Genomic DNA, 19,031 nt, shown 5'->3' with positions numbered 1-19,031 from the left:
TCACTATATAAACAAGTGTAACAAGAAACCCAACAACAAAAACAAATCCTAAAACCCTCACTCTTAACTGGAGCTGTTCAGAAGCATCCATTTCATGGAATTCAAGGAAAGAAACAACACAACCAAAAAAGGTAGTATCTCATTATGGAGGACAGGAAGACAACTCTGGCCAGAGCAGTGACATGCTCCCTGGATTTGCTCCTTGGTTGAGCAGCTTTGAGCAACCACACAAACACCCAGGAGACTGGCCAGCTTGTCTGCTTTCTTTCTACCAAAACTTTTAATGGAAAGGACAGTAACCCACACAACATTTCTCTTGTCAGATTACTTGGACCAGAAATGGCCAATAACTTGAGCAGCTGCCAGGGTGAAGGAAAAGAGAGATGAGGAGGGAAAAGAAGGGAAAGTGATTTAGTCAAGACCAAAGTAGGCTGATACTTTCCATTCCCAACTATTCAAATAGATTCTTTTTCCACTTTGGATCATAAAACTAAATAAAAGCATTGCAAAATAAGCACAAAACAGTTAACTCACAACAGCCATGTCGGCTGCCTGTCATCCCATACTTGACAGTGTTCCAAGCTCTCCACAAATTTGCTGTGAAATTATCTTTAGTTATTTCCTACTAACTCAGTCTGCTGTCCACGCTGCCTCCCAAGAAACTTTTCTTCCGTGCTGATCCCAGCTGTCCATTGAGCAGGATACAGACACTTTGAACAGTGTAATAAATCTGTTTATTTCCAGAGCTTGATTTTGCTCCAAATATTTCCAGCATGACAAAAACAGGGGAAAGAGGGAAGAATAAGAACAGCTATAAATTAAAAACAAAGCAAAAAACTCCAGAGACTATAAAGTAGCATCAACATAAAGATCATCATCGTGTCAGATGTAATTTAAGGACAAATGAAAGTATTTTGAATTCAGGATTCTTATGCAAGCTCTTTCTAGCACACTAACTGCAAACCTAGTTTCTCTTGATCAGCCAGTACACAGGCTCACCTTCCTTCCTTTCTCTGAAACACAGCATATTCATTAATTACCTGAATGCACGAATTTTCTTTAGAGCTTTATTTAAGCATTACGCCAAACAGCTCAGACAGAATGGCAAAGCCAAGATTAAAGAGGACTGTAAGTCTTTCTGTTGAAGAAAGACTATACAGTTATTCTCAAAGACAACAGGGGACAGAACAACAGCAGAGGCTAAAAACAGCCTGGACCATGTTGCTGAACCTGAGAACTCTACAAGCAAGAGGCAATACATGGGACAGACATGAAGGAAACCACTTATTGAAAGCTTGAGCAAGTACAAAGTTAACCTCATGAACTATAAATGATGTTTACATTATCTTAGTTCTCTCACTATTACAGCCTTTAAGCTTCCTAAGTAGAATGTGTAGCACCGACTGACAGCTTAGTTTGTTAAGTGCCTAGCTCTAAAGAGTATACTGTTTAATACTACAAATAATCCTAAGAGGTCTACCAGGCAGCTGTAACCCCTCCTCCCCCCACAATCAATTATACAGGAACCAAGAACATTTTCAGAGAAACACTGCCCTTCAACCCCAAATCAATAAAAAAAAAAAAAACCAAACCACAAAACAGATTCATACTCTACTGCTTTCTGTAGCTATTATAGATATTTCCAAGGCACCTATCATATTAGCATCAAAGCACTCAGACTTTGTAAGTTAAGCACACAGAAAAGAAAGCTCATCACTACCACTCCTTCTCCAAAACAGGTATTTGGAAGGGGTCATCCTTCTGCACAGATTATAGCAAAATGCATGTGTGACAATCATCCTACATTGATACTAATACTGAGTGACAACTGCTCCCACTTTCTATGCAAAATGCAAGACAGCACTGTAACCTATTTCCCTATTAAATAATTAAAATATATACCTAAAGTAATGTTGATCACCTAACTCAATTTTCCTAAAATGAAGAGAGCAAGAGATTAAAATTCTGAGCCTCTGAATCTTTCTGTGCAAGACGCTCAAGGAAAAAGAGCATACACATCCCCAAGCCCAAACCTGGACATTTCTTGTCACCTATCAGCCACAAGGTATTTCACCAGACTTGCAGAGGGCCCATAGAGACACATTTAATAGAAATCTTGAGCCATCTCTGATTCTTTTTTCACCTGACTATTCTAGTCCTTATTCCTAGAAAAAAGACTTTGCCTGCAAGTGCAGGTACTATGCAAGATAAAAAAAAAACAAAAACAAAAACAAACAAACAAACAAAAAACAAACCCTCTAATAAATAACAACAGCCTGTGAATATGCCACAAGCTTCCGTCTGGCCAGACTCCTTGCCACCAACAACCACTGCCTTGTATGGCATATCTCCCTTTATCACGCAGACAAACCAGGACTATTGTGGCAACGATGCTGACACTTTGTTACCTATCTTCTCCTCTTTCCTTTCCTGTGTGCAGAAGTCAGAGCCTTGACTCCAAAAAGAATCACAGCTACTTTTTGTAGCTGAAAGCATGTACTTCCCACCCATCCACACACAGAAATTTCAGTTTTCTGTTGTAAACAAGAAACATTTTATCCTGAACAGGTTTTGAAAGCTTCCCCACAAGACAGCACACTCTGCACCCCTCAAAAAGAAAAAAAAAAAGAAAAACACACAAAAAAAAAAAAAAAAAAAAAACCCAAAAAAACCAAAACCAACCAAAAAAAATCCAGCAAACCAAACCACCAAACAACCAGCAACACAAACATGCACAAACCCAGAAAACTCTGTTCTCTTCTTCCTGGGAAAAGAAAGAGCACCCTGAAAGATCACCATATAGGTCGAAACAAGAGACTGCTGTTCGCATTTGGAAAGCTGGTGACACCCTTTTGCCAAAACCAAGCAGAAGCAATGAAATTACTGACTCAGGGACTCTTCTACATAAAACTATCAGTCTACAACAGTAATGGCTTCCTCTAGAATTAATATATAAGGATGAGATTAACCCATGTAATCATCTGCCCATTTCTCTAACCATAATGTTTCATTGCTGGTGCAATCACATACAGCACAATCAGGTGATTATAAGTCTGTTGTATGGAAATATATTAAACATCTGTGCCCTGAAAAAAGTTTTGAAGGGTGAAATACCACATGCAAACTCAGCTCCTAGCTAATTAAGAAGGATGACCAGTGGCAGAGTGCAAAAGAAGCTAGGAGTGGGGAACAAAATGAAACTTTCCTAGAACCATTTGAGGATGTCCCAACACTCACTTGCCATAAGCAGAAAGGAGGTAGAAAAACACGTTAGGAAACTGAGCTCCTTGGCTGCTCAATGACCCATCAGCACAGATGCTATCTTGCCACACAGGTAATTTTTTTTTTTTTTTCCCATTACAGGGCCAACTAAATGCCCCTTCTTGAACAGAGAAGTTAGACCAGATGATCTTCAGAGGTTCCTTCCAACTTCAGCCACTGTGTTATCCCAGCTCTGAGACACCAATGTAGCTTTAGACATAAAAACAACTGAGAAAACAACAAATGCAGTTTCAAACTTCAGCTTTGTTTCCTGCCATTTACAACCTTATCTATTATTGCAATGCCATTAAGAGTTGAAACATTCTTTTATCTGTCTATCTCATTAGTAATAGTTTTATTCTAGAAAGTTTTAATAGCCATTTTCATTACCATCAGTTGTCTTAACCCCCCAAAGAGCAATGAACAAATTCAGAACATAGTGAATTATTCTGCATGTCTCCCATTGCAAGTTTATCCTTTAACTAACAATAGCTGTCCCTCGGAAGTCCATAGGGAGCTAATCTGAATGAGACTGGATGCAGGGCTTTTTTTTGTTTCAAGTTTCCTGTGTCAACTTTTAGCTAAATTCAACTAATAACCAGGAGTGCCAAGCCCTAGGCTTAAAGCACATCTATCAATGCTAAATGTATTGGAACTTAAGTTTTCTGAAATACTGTTTGAACAGGATGTTTCTGACCACCTTTATACCTGAATGTCTTCCATACCACATCTGTGATACTTCATATTTCATTTTGAGAAGTCATACATATTAAAGATTTGGGGCTTTTTGAAAACAGTCTACTACAAATAAACCTTAATTTATTTGATGCACAATTTATAACTACACAGTGTCACTGTAAACAATATATAACAGCTTCCTGTCTCTCTTGTTTTCCAGACCATACTCCGCTAGCAGAGTCAGTGAGTTTAAAGGAATGGGATCTTTTTGTTATTCTTAGAGTGATGCATCAAACAGTACTTGATGAATTTGTCTTCATTAAGAAATGGTACTGAAAAGGGCAATAGATTAGAGGACTCCACAGCATCTGACAACAGCAAAGACCAATAGCTATTTCAAGTAACTCAGATCAAATACTATACCTTTAATTTTTCCCATCTTAAGGAATAAAACCTAAAAGTTTCATTTGTTCTGTGTAACTAGTGTTGTACCACAGAAAATTTTTATTTGGAAGGAATGGGACTGCAGGAGGAAGATAGGGACTGACCTAACTGAGTATCATTGATCAAATGTTACAGGGCTTTCTCATTTGTAACCCATGCACCACTGTACCAATATCCATAACACTTTAAAAGGTGACTTATGTGGAAGTGTAGGGGTTCTCCCCCCTGCCCCTCCTCCCCCAAGTCTGGCTCTTTCCACAACAGCAGTAGCAGCCCTAGTAACACTTCCTAGATGTTGGTATTCCCTTACGCTGTGCTCCCTACTCACTTCCACCTACTGAAACAGAGTGGAAAATTCAAGCCCTCTTGCCTAAATTCTCACCCTGTCCAGAAGGCACAGAATTTGGATTTCTGTGTACAAAACTCCCCAACACAATGATCAGTCAGCAAAGGAGTCACAGCCAGCCATAAAGGTAACAAGGTTCTGGACTTCCCAAGCCAGACTAGCACCTTGCCCTGCTACCCTATTCCAACTCCAAAGGGGCTCACTTTAACTCTCAGTCCAAACAACACAAAGATCAAATCAGGATGAGTATATCAATGAATTCCATTAAGTAGTAATTTCAATAGAGCATTCTCAAAAATACAAACCAAGTCTTGTAAAACCTTCCCATTTTTCCCCTCCAATTAGACATGAAGTAAGACACCTGATGCTTGTCAACACTTCTGTACACACAACCCTTTCAGTATGTCAAAATGTCTTACAGCAACTCTTCAGTAGCTTCTGCACAGCACTCTAGATATACAGAGGAGCAAATAAAATCATCAATTTCTGTCTTGAAGAAAATTTATGAAAAGGCTACTGCGTTGCCAGGAGTCTGTGCATGTCAGAAAATTAATCTTATGAAAGAGGCCCAAAGATATCAGGCAAGTCAATCCCTCACAGAAGGTTGGAAAGGCAATGATTACTACTTTTTCACACCACAATTTAATAATTGCATTAAGCCCATACTTCAGAATTTCTAGCAGGCACCTGCAGAAGTGAAAAACCAGACCAGAAACTCTGTCCAAAGGGATCAAGGCTTCGGCCATTGCAGTACCTACAATAATTCTGATTTAGTCTCCTTTACAGGAGGAAGCAAAAAAAAATCCACTCAGCTGCCAACAGCACATATGGCACACTTTGCCCAGGATTTATCTTCCATTTGACAAAAAGCTAAGAAAAAGATAAATTTTGAAAAAGGATGCAAGACAAAAGTCTTGAGAAAGCTACTTTAATGTCTACAACCCCTTCCCAAAGATAGGGCTTTAGAGATGAACTGCAGCACAAAATACAATCTTTAGCTATATCCACCATGGCTTGTGCTAACATGCATATCAAATACTTTCTCATATGCTTTGTACATATGTGGCCCCAAATCTAGCAACTATCTTGAAACCAGTCTCCCAATCTAACTGAGCTCAGACACAGAATTTAAGTTCTAGTTTAAGGTAGGTTTATTGGCTTTGTGGTTTTGAAGGTGGGGGCAGGTTTTGTACCCCCATCTAGGTAACATGGTAATCCTCCAATTTATTTGCTCTAAAAGAGTTTTAGAGGACTGACCACACTTGCAGTTGAGAAGTCATCTACCTGCCTTTCCTTTATTCTCAACGTCACACCCTAGATTGTCATTCAGTCCAATCATTTAATGCGAGTGTTTTTCAGATGCTGAGAAACCAGTAACTGGTTCAGTAACTGGTGGAAGAGATTAGCAAATGTAAAATATTACTCATAATGTGTCACATTAAAAACATTCTGTACATTGAAACTTAGCTGCAGAGTTAAGCAACAATGAAACAATTGGAATATACTTTGAGAAGAAAAAAAAATCAGTTTTCAGAATGAAACAATACATAAGGCTTAATATAGCATCCAGATGTTGGTCAATGTCATGAGAAATGCATGTCTCTATAGAGCAGAAAGAGAGTAGGACTATTAGCAAATAGAAGAATAAGACAGTTGTTTCCTATAGCAAAGAAACACATAGAAGTTTGTTGCTAACAAAATTCAGAGGAAAAGAAAGATGAATGCTACATATCCTGAAACATATCATGTTTGATTTTAAAAGGTGCAATCTACACAACCCTTTTGAAGGAGTTTTGCACATCTTCCTTGATTATCAGAGCTCATGGTAAAGCTTGGTTATGACATCAGCTGCCATTCCTAAACTTGCTTCAACACATAAGAAATGCTCACAAGTAGCTGAACCACCTTTCAAAGCACCAGAGAAATATAGTTATGAACAGAGCGGAGCACTCAAGAGGCAGATGTTCTGGTACCTGAGCTTCTTGCCTGCATTTGGCTTGCCCACGTGCAAGAGCAAGTCACAGTCTAAACTACTCATACTGCCACAAAAAATGTGCTGTAGTGTAGGAGGACTGTTCCATAAGCTTCTGCCAAGCACCAGACATGTACTCAATGCAAAAGTCTTGGTGGCCACCATTCTTCCCATTTAGAGAAGAATATATACACAAGAGCACTGTTTGCCCTCCAGCCACACAGAAGTGTGTTTGTTTACCTGATGCCAGGCCTTTCAGTGTGGCTCAGTCTTCAGACTGACGTGCTGAGCAGCACCAGAACTGCAAGTGTCACAGAGGTTGCCAAAATGTCCTAGTCAGAAAAGCAGCGCAGTTTCATAAAAGACCAGGGGAAAATCAGTCTGAACAATGGTTAAGAAGCATGAGTGGATAAGCAGACAGTATGCCCCAAGTATAACAAAATCTAGACAGCAAACTAACTCATGCTCACTTGTCCTTTAAGGAAAAAGGAGGTAGTGAAGAAAGCAGAACACCAAAAGAGACACAAGCTTCTCAGTCATGCTCAAGGAGTTCATTGTTTACCATTTGCCAAAGGTTCTTCCACACAGATCTTGACTCCTCAGCTACTTCCAAGGCACAACCAGAAAGCAGGATTATTTTCCCAGACTTCTCCCATAGTGTGGCAGAGAGAGTGCATAGAAGTAGCAACAGAGCAAGGAAAAGGGTAGCAGCAAACAGCAGCTGAAACTACACACCAAGACAAGAATGCAAGATTAAAAAATTGTCCTGAAGGCACTGGGAGAGTAGCAGGAGGGCACATGTATAATCGAGACAAGGCAAGAACACAATAGGAGAATGTGGATGAGCTCAATGGACAGAAGAGCACCAGACAGAAAAATAAGGTAATTGAGAAAGCCAGGATAAAACAACTTAAGAAAAAGATGGCAAGAGAGTGAATTAAAAATGAAATGCTATCAATTGCAAGAAAAATAGCAGTCAATACCAGACTGCACCAAGACAGCAATCTGTTAACAATCAATTATAGTGAAACAGCAATAAGATGTAGCCAGTAAAATGACCAGATGAAGGAACTATTCTTTTCCACATGTGTAAACTACAATTTCCTCTACCCTGTTACTATTTTTCAATTGTTCATTCAATTAAATTAAGCCTGTGTCTACTATATAGATAGCTGCAGTATTTATGAACCTATTAAGAAGGAATACTTGAACCTAGGGCAGGTTTTTTGCTCACAAGGTTTTCACTCACAAGGTTTTCATGCAAGCTTTTGGGAAAGAGATTCTTATGCTATCGTGTCTGCATTTGGCAGACCAATTCATTCACATACATCAGAGGGGCAGTGGCCGTTTGTTTCTCTAAGAAAGGCCATAAAGATTAAGGGAAAGACAACTGGTGGAAATCCAGTCCCATTCTCCACAAAGATCTGCCACACTGTATTCCAGGAATGCTGTCTGTAAGGCTTACTGAAGTCCTAAGAAAACTGAAGGGAGTTTTTGTTTGCATGGATCCACATTTACAGCAGTAAGAGTAATCTGCTTGCTTTCAGCAGCAGAAGAGGTGGACTTTCCATGCTTATGCTTACAAACCACAATGATGATGACTATGCAACCATGCCTGGAGATTCTCCTCCTACCTGCGAGGGCTGACACACACTTCGTGAGCTCCTCCACATTCACACCAAAGGATCACTGGAATGCAACAGATCATAAGCCAGTGTAGTTACAACTTATAAATATCAGTTTCCAAAACCGAACAAAATGAGGCAAAGAACAGTATTCAGCCACCAGCAGCAAACCTACATTTACCTATCATAAGCTCAAATTTGCTGCATTTTGTATAAAAATATAATATTTGAAGGGGCTACCTTCCATTTGGCAAGCTAGAGATCCCTAGATACTGTTTACCCTATCCCTCTTCTGATGGGAAGTATTGGATGCCAACATTAAACTCTTTTCTTGGGTAGCTAGGTTAGGAAGAATTGATTTAATTAAAGGAGCTCCTGCACGATGTTTTAATTCCACCTCACAAGAAAACAGTATTGTAGGGCTTAAATAGAAGGCATCTTATCTATGGAGCAGACAACTTCTTTTCATAGCAAAGACATATCTCCTATTGTATAAACTTACTTTTGTCAAGACACAGACTAATAGAACTGATGTACTGCACCAAGGAAACTTGAGCAGACAGCCTTGGTGGCAGTACATACACTGGTTTACCGCAGAGAAAGAAATGCAAGAGCTTTTAATGAAAGAAGCCAAACACAAAGATAATAGCTTTCAATTCACCTACAGCACTGCAGAGGAAGCAATCAGTTTTGCTAAGAACTTCCACAATTTATAAACTTTCAAAGGCCCTGTGATTTCAGTGATAACAGCTCTTTCTGGTTTTTCCTCTCAAGTAACTGGTGGTCAATCAACCTAGCAAACTAAAGCTCAGTTTAGTTTGACAGGCTAACAGAAACAGGATATGTTACAATACCTTTATAAATCTGTTTGACAGCCAACAGAACTGTTTATGCTTCACCTCTCAGGCCCACTGTCACTGAACTTTACTGCAGCTATAGAGCGACAACTTTGGGAGGATGTGGTCTTAGCTTTTCAAAGCTCTGTCACTTCCATCAGTTTGAGAATACACGTGTTTCTTCTCACAGAAGAGAGCTACATATGCTTCACTGCTGGTGCAGCCATGAAACGCGTCCTTCTGTGCCGACTTATGTCTGCCTACACTTCTTCTTAAGTACTTTTGCACAAACTCTTTCAGGCTGCTGCCACGGTGGGGAGGTAGGGGAGGGCAGTAATTGCACTAGAAATAGGAGAAAAGTAGAAAGATCTGTCATCTGTTTCACCAACTTAAACTTGCCCAGACCACACATCAGGGCTTTAAAACAATGCCAAGGGCCAAGTCATTGTTTCACTGTGTGAACTACAGCCCTTTTTTCTCGCCCCTGGAGATGCGATATCCTTAGGCTCCTTAAGCCTCAAATGTTTTTATTCCCTCCATACAGTTAAGTTTGGATTTTATAACAATTATCTTCTTTTTAGCTTGTATAATCAGATTTGCTGTGTTAGGCCATCTGGCTTTATAACACAGGCACTGTCATTAGCTTTATAAAGTTTCCAGAAAATTAAAGTTGCTTCTTAGAAAAAAAGGAAAGCAAAAAAAACAACCCCCCCTCTCCCACATTATTTTTGAATACATAAAGGACTTAGTAATTTGGGTCACTAATTTAATCTGTATTAATTTAGATGATTGTGCTATTAAGTAACTCAGTTTTACACCACACTAATATAGTCATGAATTTAAGTAGTCTACAAATATTAACTTTTTAAGAACCTGGCCATATTCCTGGTAAAGAAGTACAACACCTAGAAGCCAGTCAAGTATCCTTTTGTAATAGTTACAGCAAGGTGGCACAGTGTCAGACCTTGTCTGTTCACCCTTTCCCCTCTTACTTTCTATACAATTGCCAGTATGTGCTGCTGAGACTGGTCTGGCATATTTTGGTTTTCAGAGTGCAGGCAATAAGAAAACCAGCTCTGTGCAAGCTTTTGGAAGCAGAAAACAGAGAAACAAAAAGAGTAACTTGGAACTTGCGGCCAACCCAAGCATGGAAGTATTTTTGCACAGGTGAAGACCCAGCTAATCACAATGCAATCCAAGCCCTCATCCTTGCATGCAGTCACGAGTTTCCAGGTTACTTTTCTATTTGCTTTTCAGCCACACTCTGTAGCCATTTTCCCACCTTAATGACTCCTAAAGAACAGAAATCCACAGGACAGTGGAAATGAGGAGCTTTACCTCAGATCTCTCAGCGTTAGGGTATGCAACCAGAAGACAAACAGTCATGGGAAAGTGTACTAGGCGGTAAAGGGGCTCAAGATAGTTGGTTAGCATTCAAGGACCGCTTCTTCCAAGCTCAGGATCGGAGCGTCCCAATGAGTAGGAAGTCAAGTAAGGGATCTAGGAGACCGGCGTGGTTAAACAAGGAGCTGCTGGGCAAACTCAAGTGGAAAACGAGAATCTATGGATTATGTAAGGAGGGGCTGGCCGCTTGGGAGGAATATAGGACAGTTGTTAGAGTATGCAGGGAGGCAATTAGGACAGCTAAGGCCTCCTTGGAACTCAATCTTGCTAGTCGGGTTAAAGACAATAGAAAGGGCTTCTTCAAATACATAGCAAATAAAACTAACACAAGAGGCAATATAGGCCCACTGCTGAACGAAGTGGGTACCCTGGAGACAGAGGATATAAAGAAGGCAGAGGTGCTGAATGCCTTCTTTGCCTCTGTCTTTACTCCTGCAGACTCTCCCCGAGGGCCCCGGATTTCTATAGCCCCAGAAGGAGTCAGGACAAAGGAGGAGTTTGCTTTGGTAGATGAGGATTGGGTTAGGGATCAGCTATGCAATCTGGACATCTGTAAATCGATGGGTCCGGATGGAATGCACCCACGGGTGCTGAGGGAGCTGGCGGAGGTCATTGCTAGGCCACTCTCCATCATCTTTGGTAAGTCGTGGGAAACGGGCGAGGTGCCTGAGGATTGGCGGATGGCAAAGGTCACACCAATCTATAAGAAGGGCAAGAAGGAGGACCCGGGTAATTATAGACCGGTCAGCCTTACCTCCATCCCTGGAAAGGTGATGGAACAACTTATTCTTGACTCCATCACTAGGCATATCAAGGATGAGGGGGTCATTAAGAACAGCCAACATGGTTTTATGAGGGGGAAGTCATGTATGACCAACCTTATAGCCTTCTATGAGGAAGTGACTAGGTGGAGGGATGATGGTAGAGCGGTAGATGTAGTTTTTCTTGATTTCAGTAAGGCATTTGATACTGTCTCCCACAGCATCCTCATAGATAAGCTAAAGAAGTGTGGGCTTGACGATCAAGTAGTGAGGTGGATCGAGAACTGGTTGAAGGGAAGAAGGCAGAGAGTTGTGGTCAATGGCGCAGAATCTAGCTGGAGGTCTGTGACTAGTGGAGTTCCTCAGGGGTCGGTGCTTGGACCGGTGCTGTTTAATATTTTCATCAATGACCTGGATGAGGGAACTGAGTGCACCCTCAGCAAGTTTGCTGATGACACAAAACTGGGAGGAGTGGCTGACACACCAGAGGACTGTGCTGCCATTCAGCGAGACCTGGACAGGCTGGAGAGTTGGGCGGGGAGAAACTTGATGAAATTTAACAAGGGCAAGTGTAGAGTCTTGCATCTGGGGAAGAACAACCCCATGTACCAGTACAGGTTGGGGGTTGACCTGCTGGAAAGTAGCGAAGGGGAAAGGGACCTGGGGGTCCTGGTGGATAGGAGGATGACCATGAGCCAGCAATGTGCTCTTGTGGCCAAGAAGGCAAATGGCATCTTAGGGTGCATTAGAAAGGGAGTGGTTAGTAGGTCAAGAGGGGTTCTCCTCCCCCTCTACTCAGCCTTGGTGAGGCCGCATCTGGAATATCGCGTCCAGTTCTGGGCCCCTCTGTTCAAGAAGGACAGGGAATTGCTTGAAGGAGTCCAGCGCAGAGCCACAAAGATGATTAAGGGAGTGGAACATCTCCCTTATGAGGAGAGGCTGAGGGAGCTGGGTCTCTTTAGCTTGGAGAAGGGGAGACTGAGGGGTGACCTCATCAATGTTTACAAATATGTAAAGGGTGGGTGTCAGGATGATGGAGCTAGGCTTTTTTCAGTGATATCCAGTGATAGGACAAGGGGCAATGGGTGTAAACTGGAACATAGGAAGTTCCACGTTAACATCAGGAAGAACTTCTTTACTGTAAGAGTGACAGAGCACTGGAACAGGTTGCCCAGGGGGGTTGTGGAGTCTCCTACACTGGAGATATTCAAGGCCCGCCTGGACAAGTTCCTGTGTGATGTACTGTAGGTTACCCTGCTCTTGTGGGGGGGTTGGACTAGATGATCTTTTGAGGTCCCTTCCAACTCTTGGGATTCTGTGATTCTGTGAAAACAGGCATGGTCCCACAAGCCCGTGCTGTGAACCACACAGGGACCTCTGTGCTTGCTGTCAAGGGCAGAACACAGCAAACAAATGAGACCACCACTTCACATTGCATCTTTTATTATAGCTTACCAGGATTCAAAGCCAGCACTCTCAGAGACAAATACCCAACCCAGGATACATATAGGTAAAGCAACAGACGCTGCAGAACTAGAAGCAGCTTCAAAAGGGTGAGCAAAGAGCAGTAACTATATGTGCTCCTACAACATCCAACCTAAGAAGTCATGCTGACTGTTGGTTTGTAGAAGAGACTAGCAACTGCATCTAAATAAGCCCAAATAACACAATAGTAATCAAGAGCATCAATAACATTCACATGCTGAAATACCATAAGCTCTAATTCACGTTGATATTAATGCAAGTATTTTTCCCTACACAACAGCAATTAAAAAATAAAAGCTGAGGAAAGCAAAATACCTACAACCTTCCAACTGAATTCAACTGTTTGTACTTTCACCCAGGAGCCAGCATTATTCACACCTGTGGAACAAAAGCACCAGGGTAGCTTGAAAAACAGAACCCCCAATCAAGAACTATGGCACAGCTCTCTCTGCTCTTCACTGATATTTAAATTACTTTCTTCAAGATTATCTTAACAAACCTTTGAGCATAACTACAAGTAGAAACAAATCCAGGAGAGAATCAGATGGCAGGGAATCAGCAGCCAGCTGTGTGCCAGCTCTGTCAGCAGCAGGACATGGCTGCTAAAGACCAAGCAGGGAAAGGACAAGGCTTGTCATGAGTAATATGGTTCTGCAGTGCAGCCATGTGACCAAGAGCCATGACCAGCTCTTAGTCATTTTACTACCATTAGTGCAGCAAGGAAGATCTAGATACTTACTTAGCAATTTCCAGTAATGCTGCCTTTAAGATGATGGAAAGTAAGCAGCACCACCTCAAATAAAAATCCTGGGCTTTTTCTTTTTTCTTCCTTCTATGTACATTCTCAGCTTTCCCTTCTCTCTTTCCCATTTCTCATTTGTTTGAGGGACTGGGGATAGGAGGGAGAGAAGGGAAGGTCAAAACAGAAGTAGTTACAGCACCACTAAAATACTTCCCCAACTCTGTATCAAATCGTTCTGCCTTCCTCTCTGTCTCAGCCAGAAGACCTCACAGCCAATTGCTATTACCTAGATTTTACTGCCCACTCCTTCCTAAGCAATACTATTTTCAGCTTACTTTAAATATCACCTTTAACACTATTCTGAAGTGAACCTGAGAAAAGACTGACAACAAAAGTCCCATGTTTTTGTACACTTACAACTGAGCATTTTGTACATTTTCTCAGCATATAACAAGCACAATTGCTACTCTAGACAAGTTGTCAGATATGACCCTCTAGTGTCAGAATAGCTATAAAAATACACATTTTATTGCAAGACTGAAGTCAAAAGATGACCACGGAGCCTTTTTTCTTCAGTCCTCCATGCAGTTCTGCATCCAGCTAAAGGAGCCCCCTTTGCTGAGAATGATCCTCTGCCAGCCCCATCATTAGTTTGCTCAGTGGTACAAGCTCAACCTGCTCAATGCCTTACCCTATCAAATAACAAACACCTCCACAGGCAGAGACTCCCCAGCCTCTCTGTGCCCCCATTTCAGTGTTTGATCATCTTCACATGAAGAGGTTTTCCTGACTGGAATTTCCCCTGATAAAACTCACACTTATTGCACTTTTAAGGGCCTAATGTCCATAGCAAAGAAAACAAAACCACCAAAAAGACCCAGAAGCCAATACCTAACATAGCTCTACAGACCTAGATGGAAACTAAATAGATCACCCTAGTGCTGTTCTGTATCAAGCAGTAGCTTCAAAAACTTAGCAACCGGAAAGAAACTGTACAGACAGTAAACTTGGTCCATCATCAGCTTCACTGTCCCTTCCTCCACCTCTGCAGCCCACAAGACCAGCTTTGAGCCTTGTCCTTGCTTGTCCCTACAGTAGCAGCACTCATCCTGCTATCTCCAACGCTGCACACCCGCCCACACACACTCATCTCGATTGCCCCTCTCTACCCCAAATACCCCCAAACTGCTACTAGACTTCTTCACCCACCACCCCCTCCCTCACCCACACCACCTCTCGCTGCTCTTCATAAATAACTATACTTCTCTTCCCCCCCTCCCCGGCCCCGCCTGTGCCGCCTCCTCCTGCGCCCGCTGCTCCGTGCTCCAGCGCACCCGCGGGCCTCACGGAACCGGGAAAACCAGGCGGCCGCAGCTGCCTCACCCGGGCGCGGCCAGACCAGCGGCACCGTAACACCCCCGGCGCGACGGGAAGCAACGTTGAGTCGAGCCGAGCCGCCCCGGCAGATCCCGGCCCTCGCCCCCTACTCCCCCCCGGTGTCAGCAGAAGGGTTGGGGTGGTTTTCCGTTCTCTCCCACTTCGTGCCTGCCTGCCTGCCGTGTCCCCGCCAGGCTCGCTCCCATTCACAGCCACAGCCCGCAGCAGCGACCCTGCTCCGACTTCCCCACGGCACCCCGTCTGCCCCGTGTTATCTCCTTGCGGGTGCGAGGAAGCCTCCCCCGCGTGCCGTGTCCCCGTATCAGCCCATTCTCCGCTTCTCCCCTCTTCTCCCTCCCGGCCGCCTCAAGCCCAGACTCATTCCCGGGACGCTCCGCAGCAGCGCTGAAGCCGCCCGGGGCCCCTGCCGCGGAAAGTACCCGCGCACCAGCTCCACCGCCTCGACGGTCGCTCCCGCAGCGGCGAGTGCTGGCGCGGGCACCCAAAAAGTAACGGATTTAACTGCTAACTCCGCCCCGAGGCGCCCCCGGACACCACGGGCAGCTTCTCCCACAGCCGCATCTCCGCTCAGCGCGGACAGCAGCTCTCACCGCCCCAGCACTGACGGGGGAGCGCAGAGCAACCTCGGGGCGCCAGCGGTAGGAACAGGGGAAAGAGAAAACCCGCCAGACAAGGGCGGCTGACCGCGTAAGTTAGGCGGACGGCGGTGGCACTCACCCGTCTGACGGGGAGGGACCTCCCCGCGGCCGCCAGCAGCAGGAGAGCGAAGCTGAACGGAGGGGAGAACATGTCCGGGACGGCCCCCCATGCGCGGAGCCCCAGCGAGGCTCCGGCTCCCGCTCAGACTTCGCAGCAACGATCGGTAGCGCGCCAGCTACCGCTTTTGTAGCGGCGGCGTAGGCGGGGACGGGCCGGGGCCGGCCCAGGTGCGGTGCGGCTCCGCGCCGCCCGGCGAGGTTGCGCTTCACCAGGTGCAGTAGCACGAAGGGCAAGAAAATCCATGAATAAACCCAAGAAAACGCTTTTGTGATCCTGTCCCCATCTTTCCAACATTTTTTTTTATTTTATTTCATTTGTTTTAATCTTTGTCCGAGCTTGGGCACGGTGGTGGCCTTCATGCTGTTCACGACGTCCAAGTTTTATTAGCTTTTAATAACAGAATGTGCAATTCCCCTTTTAGAACACCAATTTGCAGAATTGCACATTAGATCAGAGCTTGCCTTCTAAGTTGAAGTCGGGGCACAAGTCAGTCCTAGCAGCAGTATGACGTGTAAATTCGGAGGATTTAAAATACTTTCGCAGAAGAAGTCTCTGAACCTTTGTGCTAGAATCTTATTGTTGTTCTTATTTATTCACTTTGCGCTCACTAGTAAACCTTCACTAAATCACGTATGTTTGGCAAAGATTATACACCAGAACCTTGAAGAAGAAAGCATACAGCACCTAACAGATTCAGAAGAAAAGCTCAAAACTAAATTGGGGGAAAAAAATTCACATTGGTTTGTTAGATGCTAAAGGAATATAAAGAAGTTAATAGCCTAAATATTAATCATGTGTATTAATTTTAAATACAACAAAACATCAAGCTGATGCTTTGGGAATGTAAGTAGTCAGAGCATTGACGCTGCGAGATCGTGAAATACCTCAGCATGTAAATTTCCAGGACAGAAGTTACATCTCAACAGAGAACTCCAGTCAGAAAGAATTTGCTGCGGGGATTTTGTTGACTGAAAGCTTAAAAGAGATTTCCTTCAACTTTTCTGAAGTGAGAAAAACAGAGGTTAAAGGAAAAAAACTGAAATATTCCCAGAGAGGAGAGGAAGAACATACATGTTGGATTGTTACAAGAGATAATCCCCAAACACCCTAATTCAGTTGAAACCTCAGGTGATGGTTTTTATGTTGCTCACTGAGATTATTTTTTTTACTATCCCAGTAAAATACTCTATTCCTGTAGAATAATTATGCCCGCTACAGACACTGCTGAGGACTTAGGAAAAACTGAGAAGAAATGAGAACAGATCTAATTGAAAAAGCACATTTAGCCACAGCAATGTCATCTGGAACAATGAAAAGACACTGTAATCTTTAAAGAAATTAGTGATCTCTTGGATTTCAAAGATTTTAATCCAAGCTTAATGCTTCACTCAATGCAATGAAGGCAATGAGACAGGAGAAAAGCCTGTTTATTTTGCCTGACCCTGTATTTGTGCATGTGTGTGCTAAGACATTACATACAGAAACAAGAAACTTCTGTAAAAGACCTACCTTTCTGTTACCTGCACTTACCACACATCCTTGAAGGAAGCAACCAGAAAGCATCTGCAATACCAGACTGCTGGAGTACACGACTGGGAAGACTAACAGTTTGCCACTAACTTACCATTATGTGGTTTGACTGGATAAGAGAGGCCCCTGTCCAAGCCTGCTTGCACCTCAGGAGAGTTTTACTTGAAGCCCAACACCTGATCCCATTTGGAAGTGCCTCTGGGTTGACCTTACCTCCTAGCACCTGAAGGCTATGAATGTTGTATCTGTTTTTAACAAACCAACAAAAACACCAGGCAACTGAGCAAGATATTATCCAGCTTCCTCCAGGCCAGGAAATGGAAACCTTTAAATAAAGGGAAAGAAACCTCTTCTACCTGGATAGCTCCACCAGCCTTAGCTTGGTACACTTTCTTCACATGCAAATCGCTACTGCTTTCTGTTTGCTGTTTCTGCACCAGACATATTAATTAAGTTTCCCAGTTAGGACTTCTGCTCTCAAGATGACTCCTAGCACCTGTGTGCAGCAGAGGGCCAGCTGCTTCTGCAAGAGCTGAATAGGCTCATGTCTCTCTTGAAAAGCCTTATCAGGGCTACATATGTCACTTTGGAAGCAGAGATATTTTTTGGGGAAAATTCTGCTTTCCAGAAATAATCAATGGTAATTGTTTAGGTATGATGATATCATACACTAGTATTATATACATGAATGTTTTTGGAGGGGAAAAAAATGGATCACAGTGAACTCTGAACAGACACGTTTTCATTGTGCCCATTTAAGAAGCTATTATCAAATTTCAGACTGAACAAATCCTGTTGACTTAAATCACAGTAATAAAAGAGAGGTCATTTTCCTAAAGATGGGAAGGTATTTTTCCAAGAAAGTCAAATCTTTTTTGTGGGAAATACTGATGAAAGTTGTCTATAAAACCTGGGACTGCTGGATTTCTGTTATATTTATTAATGGTTCTGTTAATACTAAAATTGAACTTGGTCTTTTATCAGCGTTAATGTAATAAAAGAACAGTTTTAAGCTTTGTTCAACTTAAGAATTTATTTGTTGAGGCAAACACCTCTTTTCCTGTAGTTGAAGGACTGCAAATGCTGTTTAAGAGGCAGGACTCTAACTTCTCTCTTGTTCCCTTTACCTTTAGGCTGGACCAAACCTCTTAGATGCCTGAAGGAGAAGCTATCTTGCAGTCACACTGCAACAAAGGGATTATTGTACTCTTATGACCATTGATCATTATTGAAGTGATTCACTATATTTTGAAGGCAAAACTGCATTTTGGAAAAGCTCAGTGTCTCTTTTAATAACCTGTCCTGATAATCCATTTCTGCGGGAACAGTGTAACTGGTGGCTTACCATGGGAAGTTCCCATGAGTGAGAGACAAAGCCTGCGCAAGGGTTTGCGCTCGCTGCTACCTGAAACCAGGACATTAGCCTCATATATGAGAAAGTAACATCCCTGTCCCATGGAAGACTGAATGCTTTGTCTCTGAAACTTTGTTTCATGGACAGACTGCTAGTTTCTGCCCTGATGTTTGCTGTGTAACAGACATTTTCCCCAGCTGCCTTAAGACTGTTTATGACAAAGACTGTTAATCTGTTTTCAGTGCAAGTTATGCACTTTGTGCTTCTCCATGACCTGTAATTATTCACTTTTAAAAATGTCTTTTATAGCAAGTTTTATGGGACAGAGACATGCAATTCTTGGAAGTGATTGAAGTGAAAATAGATCTAAACTCAGTGAAATTTTATTTCTTTCTACCTTGTATATGTATATTTGAAGTTGCAGAGTACAGAGTTG

The 19,031-nt window shown here is 42.8% G+C and overlaps 1 protein-coding gene across 1 annotated transcript in view; it reads right to left on the bottom strand.

Annotated features, from left to right (window-relative positions):
- GLP1R (glucagon like peptide 1 receptor) overlaps nt 1-15,794 on the bottom strand; it is a 92,579-nt gene extending 76,785 nt beyond the window's left edge. The window contains exon 1 of the mRNA XM_065680024.1: nt 15,670-15,794. Within this exon, the coding sequence (XP_065536096.1) occupies nt 15,670-15,741 (72 nt within the window). The 5' untranslated portion in view covers nt 15,742-15,794. The remainder of the gene's footprint in view (nt 1-15,669) is intronic.
- Between the last annotated feature and the right edge of the window lie 3,237 nt (nt 15,795-19,031).

This window comes from Lathamus discolor, chromosome 5 (assembly GCF_037157495.1).
Source record: "Lathamus discolor isolate bLatDis1 chromosome 5, bLatDis1.hap1, whole genome shotgun sequence".
Lineage (NCBI taxonomy): Eukaryota > Metazoa > Chordata > Aves > Psittaciformes > Psittacidae > Lathamus > Lathamus discolor.
This window is presented reverse-complemented; position numbering and strand designations above follow the sequence as displayed.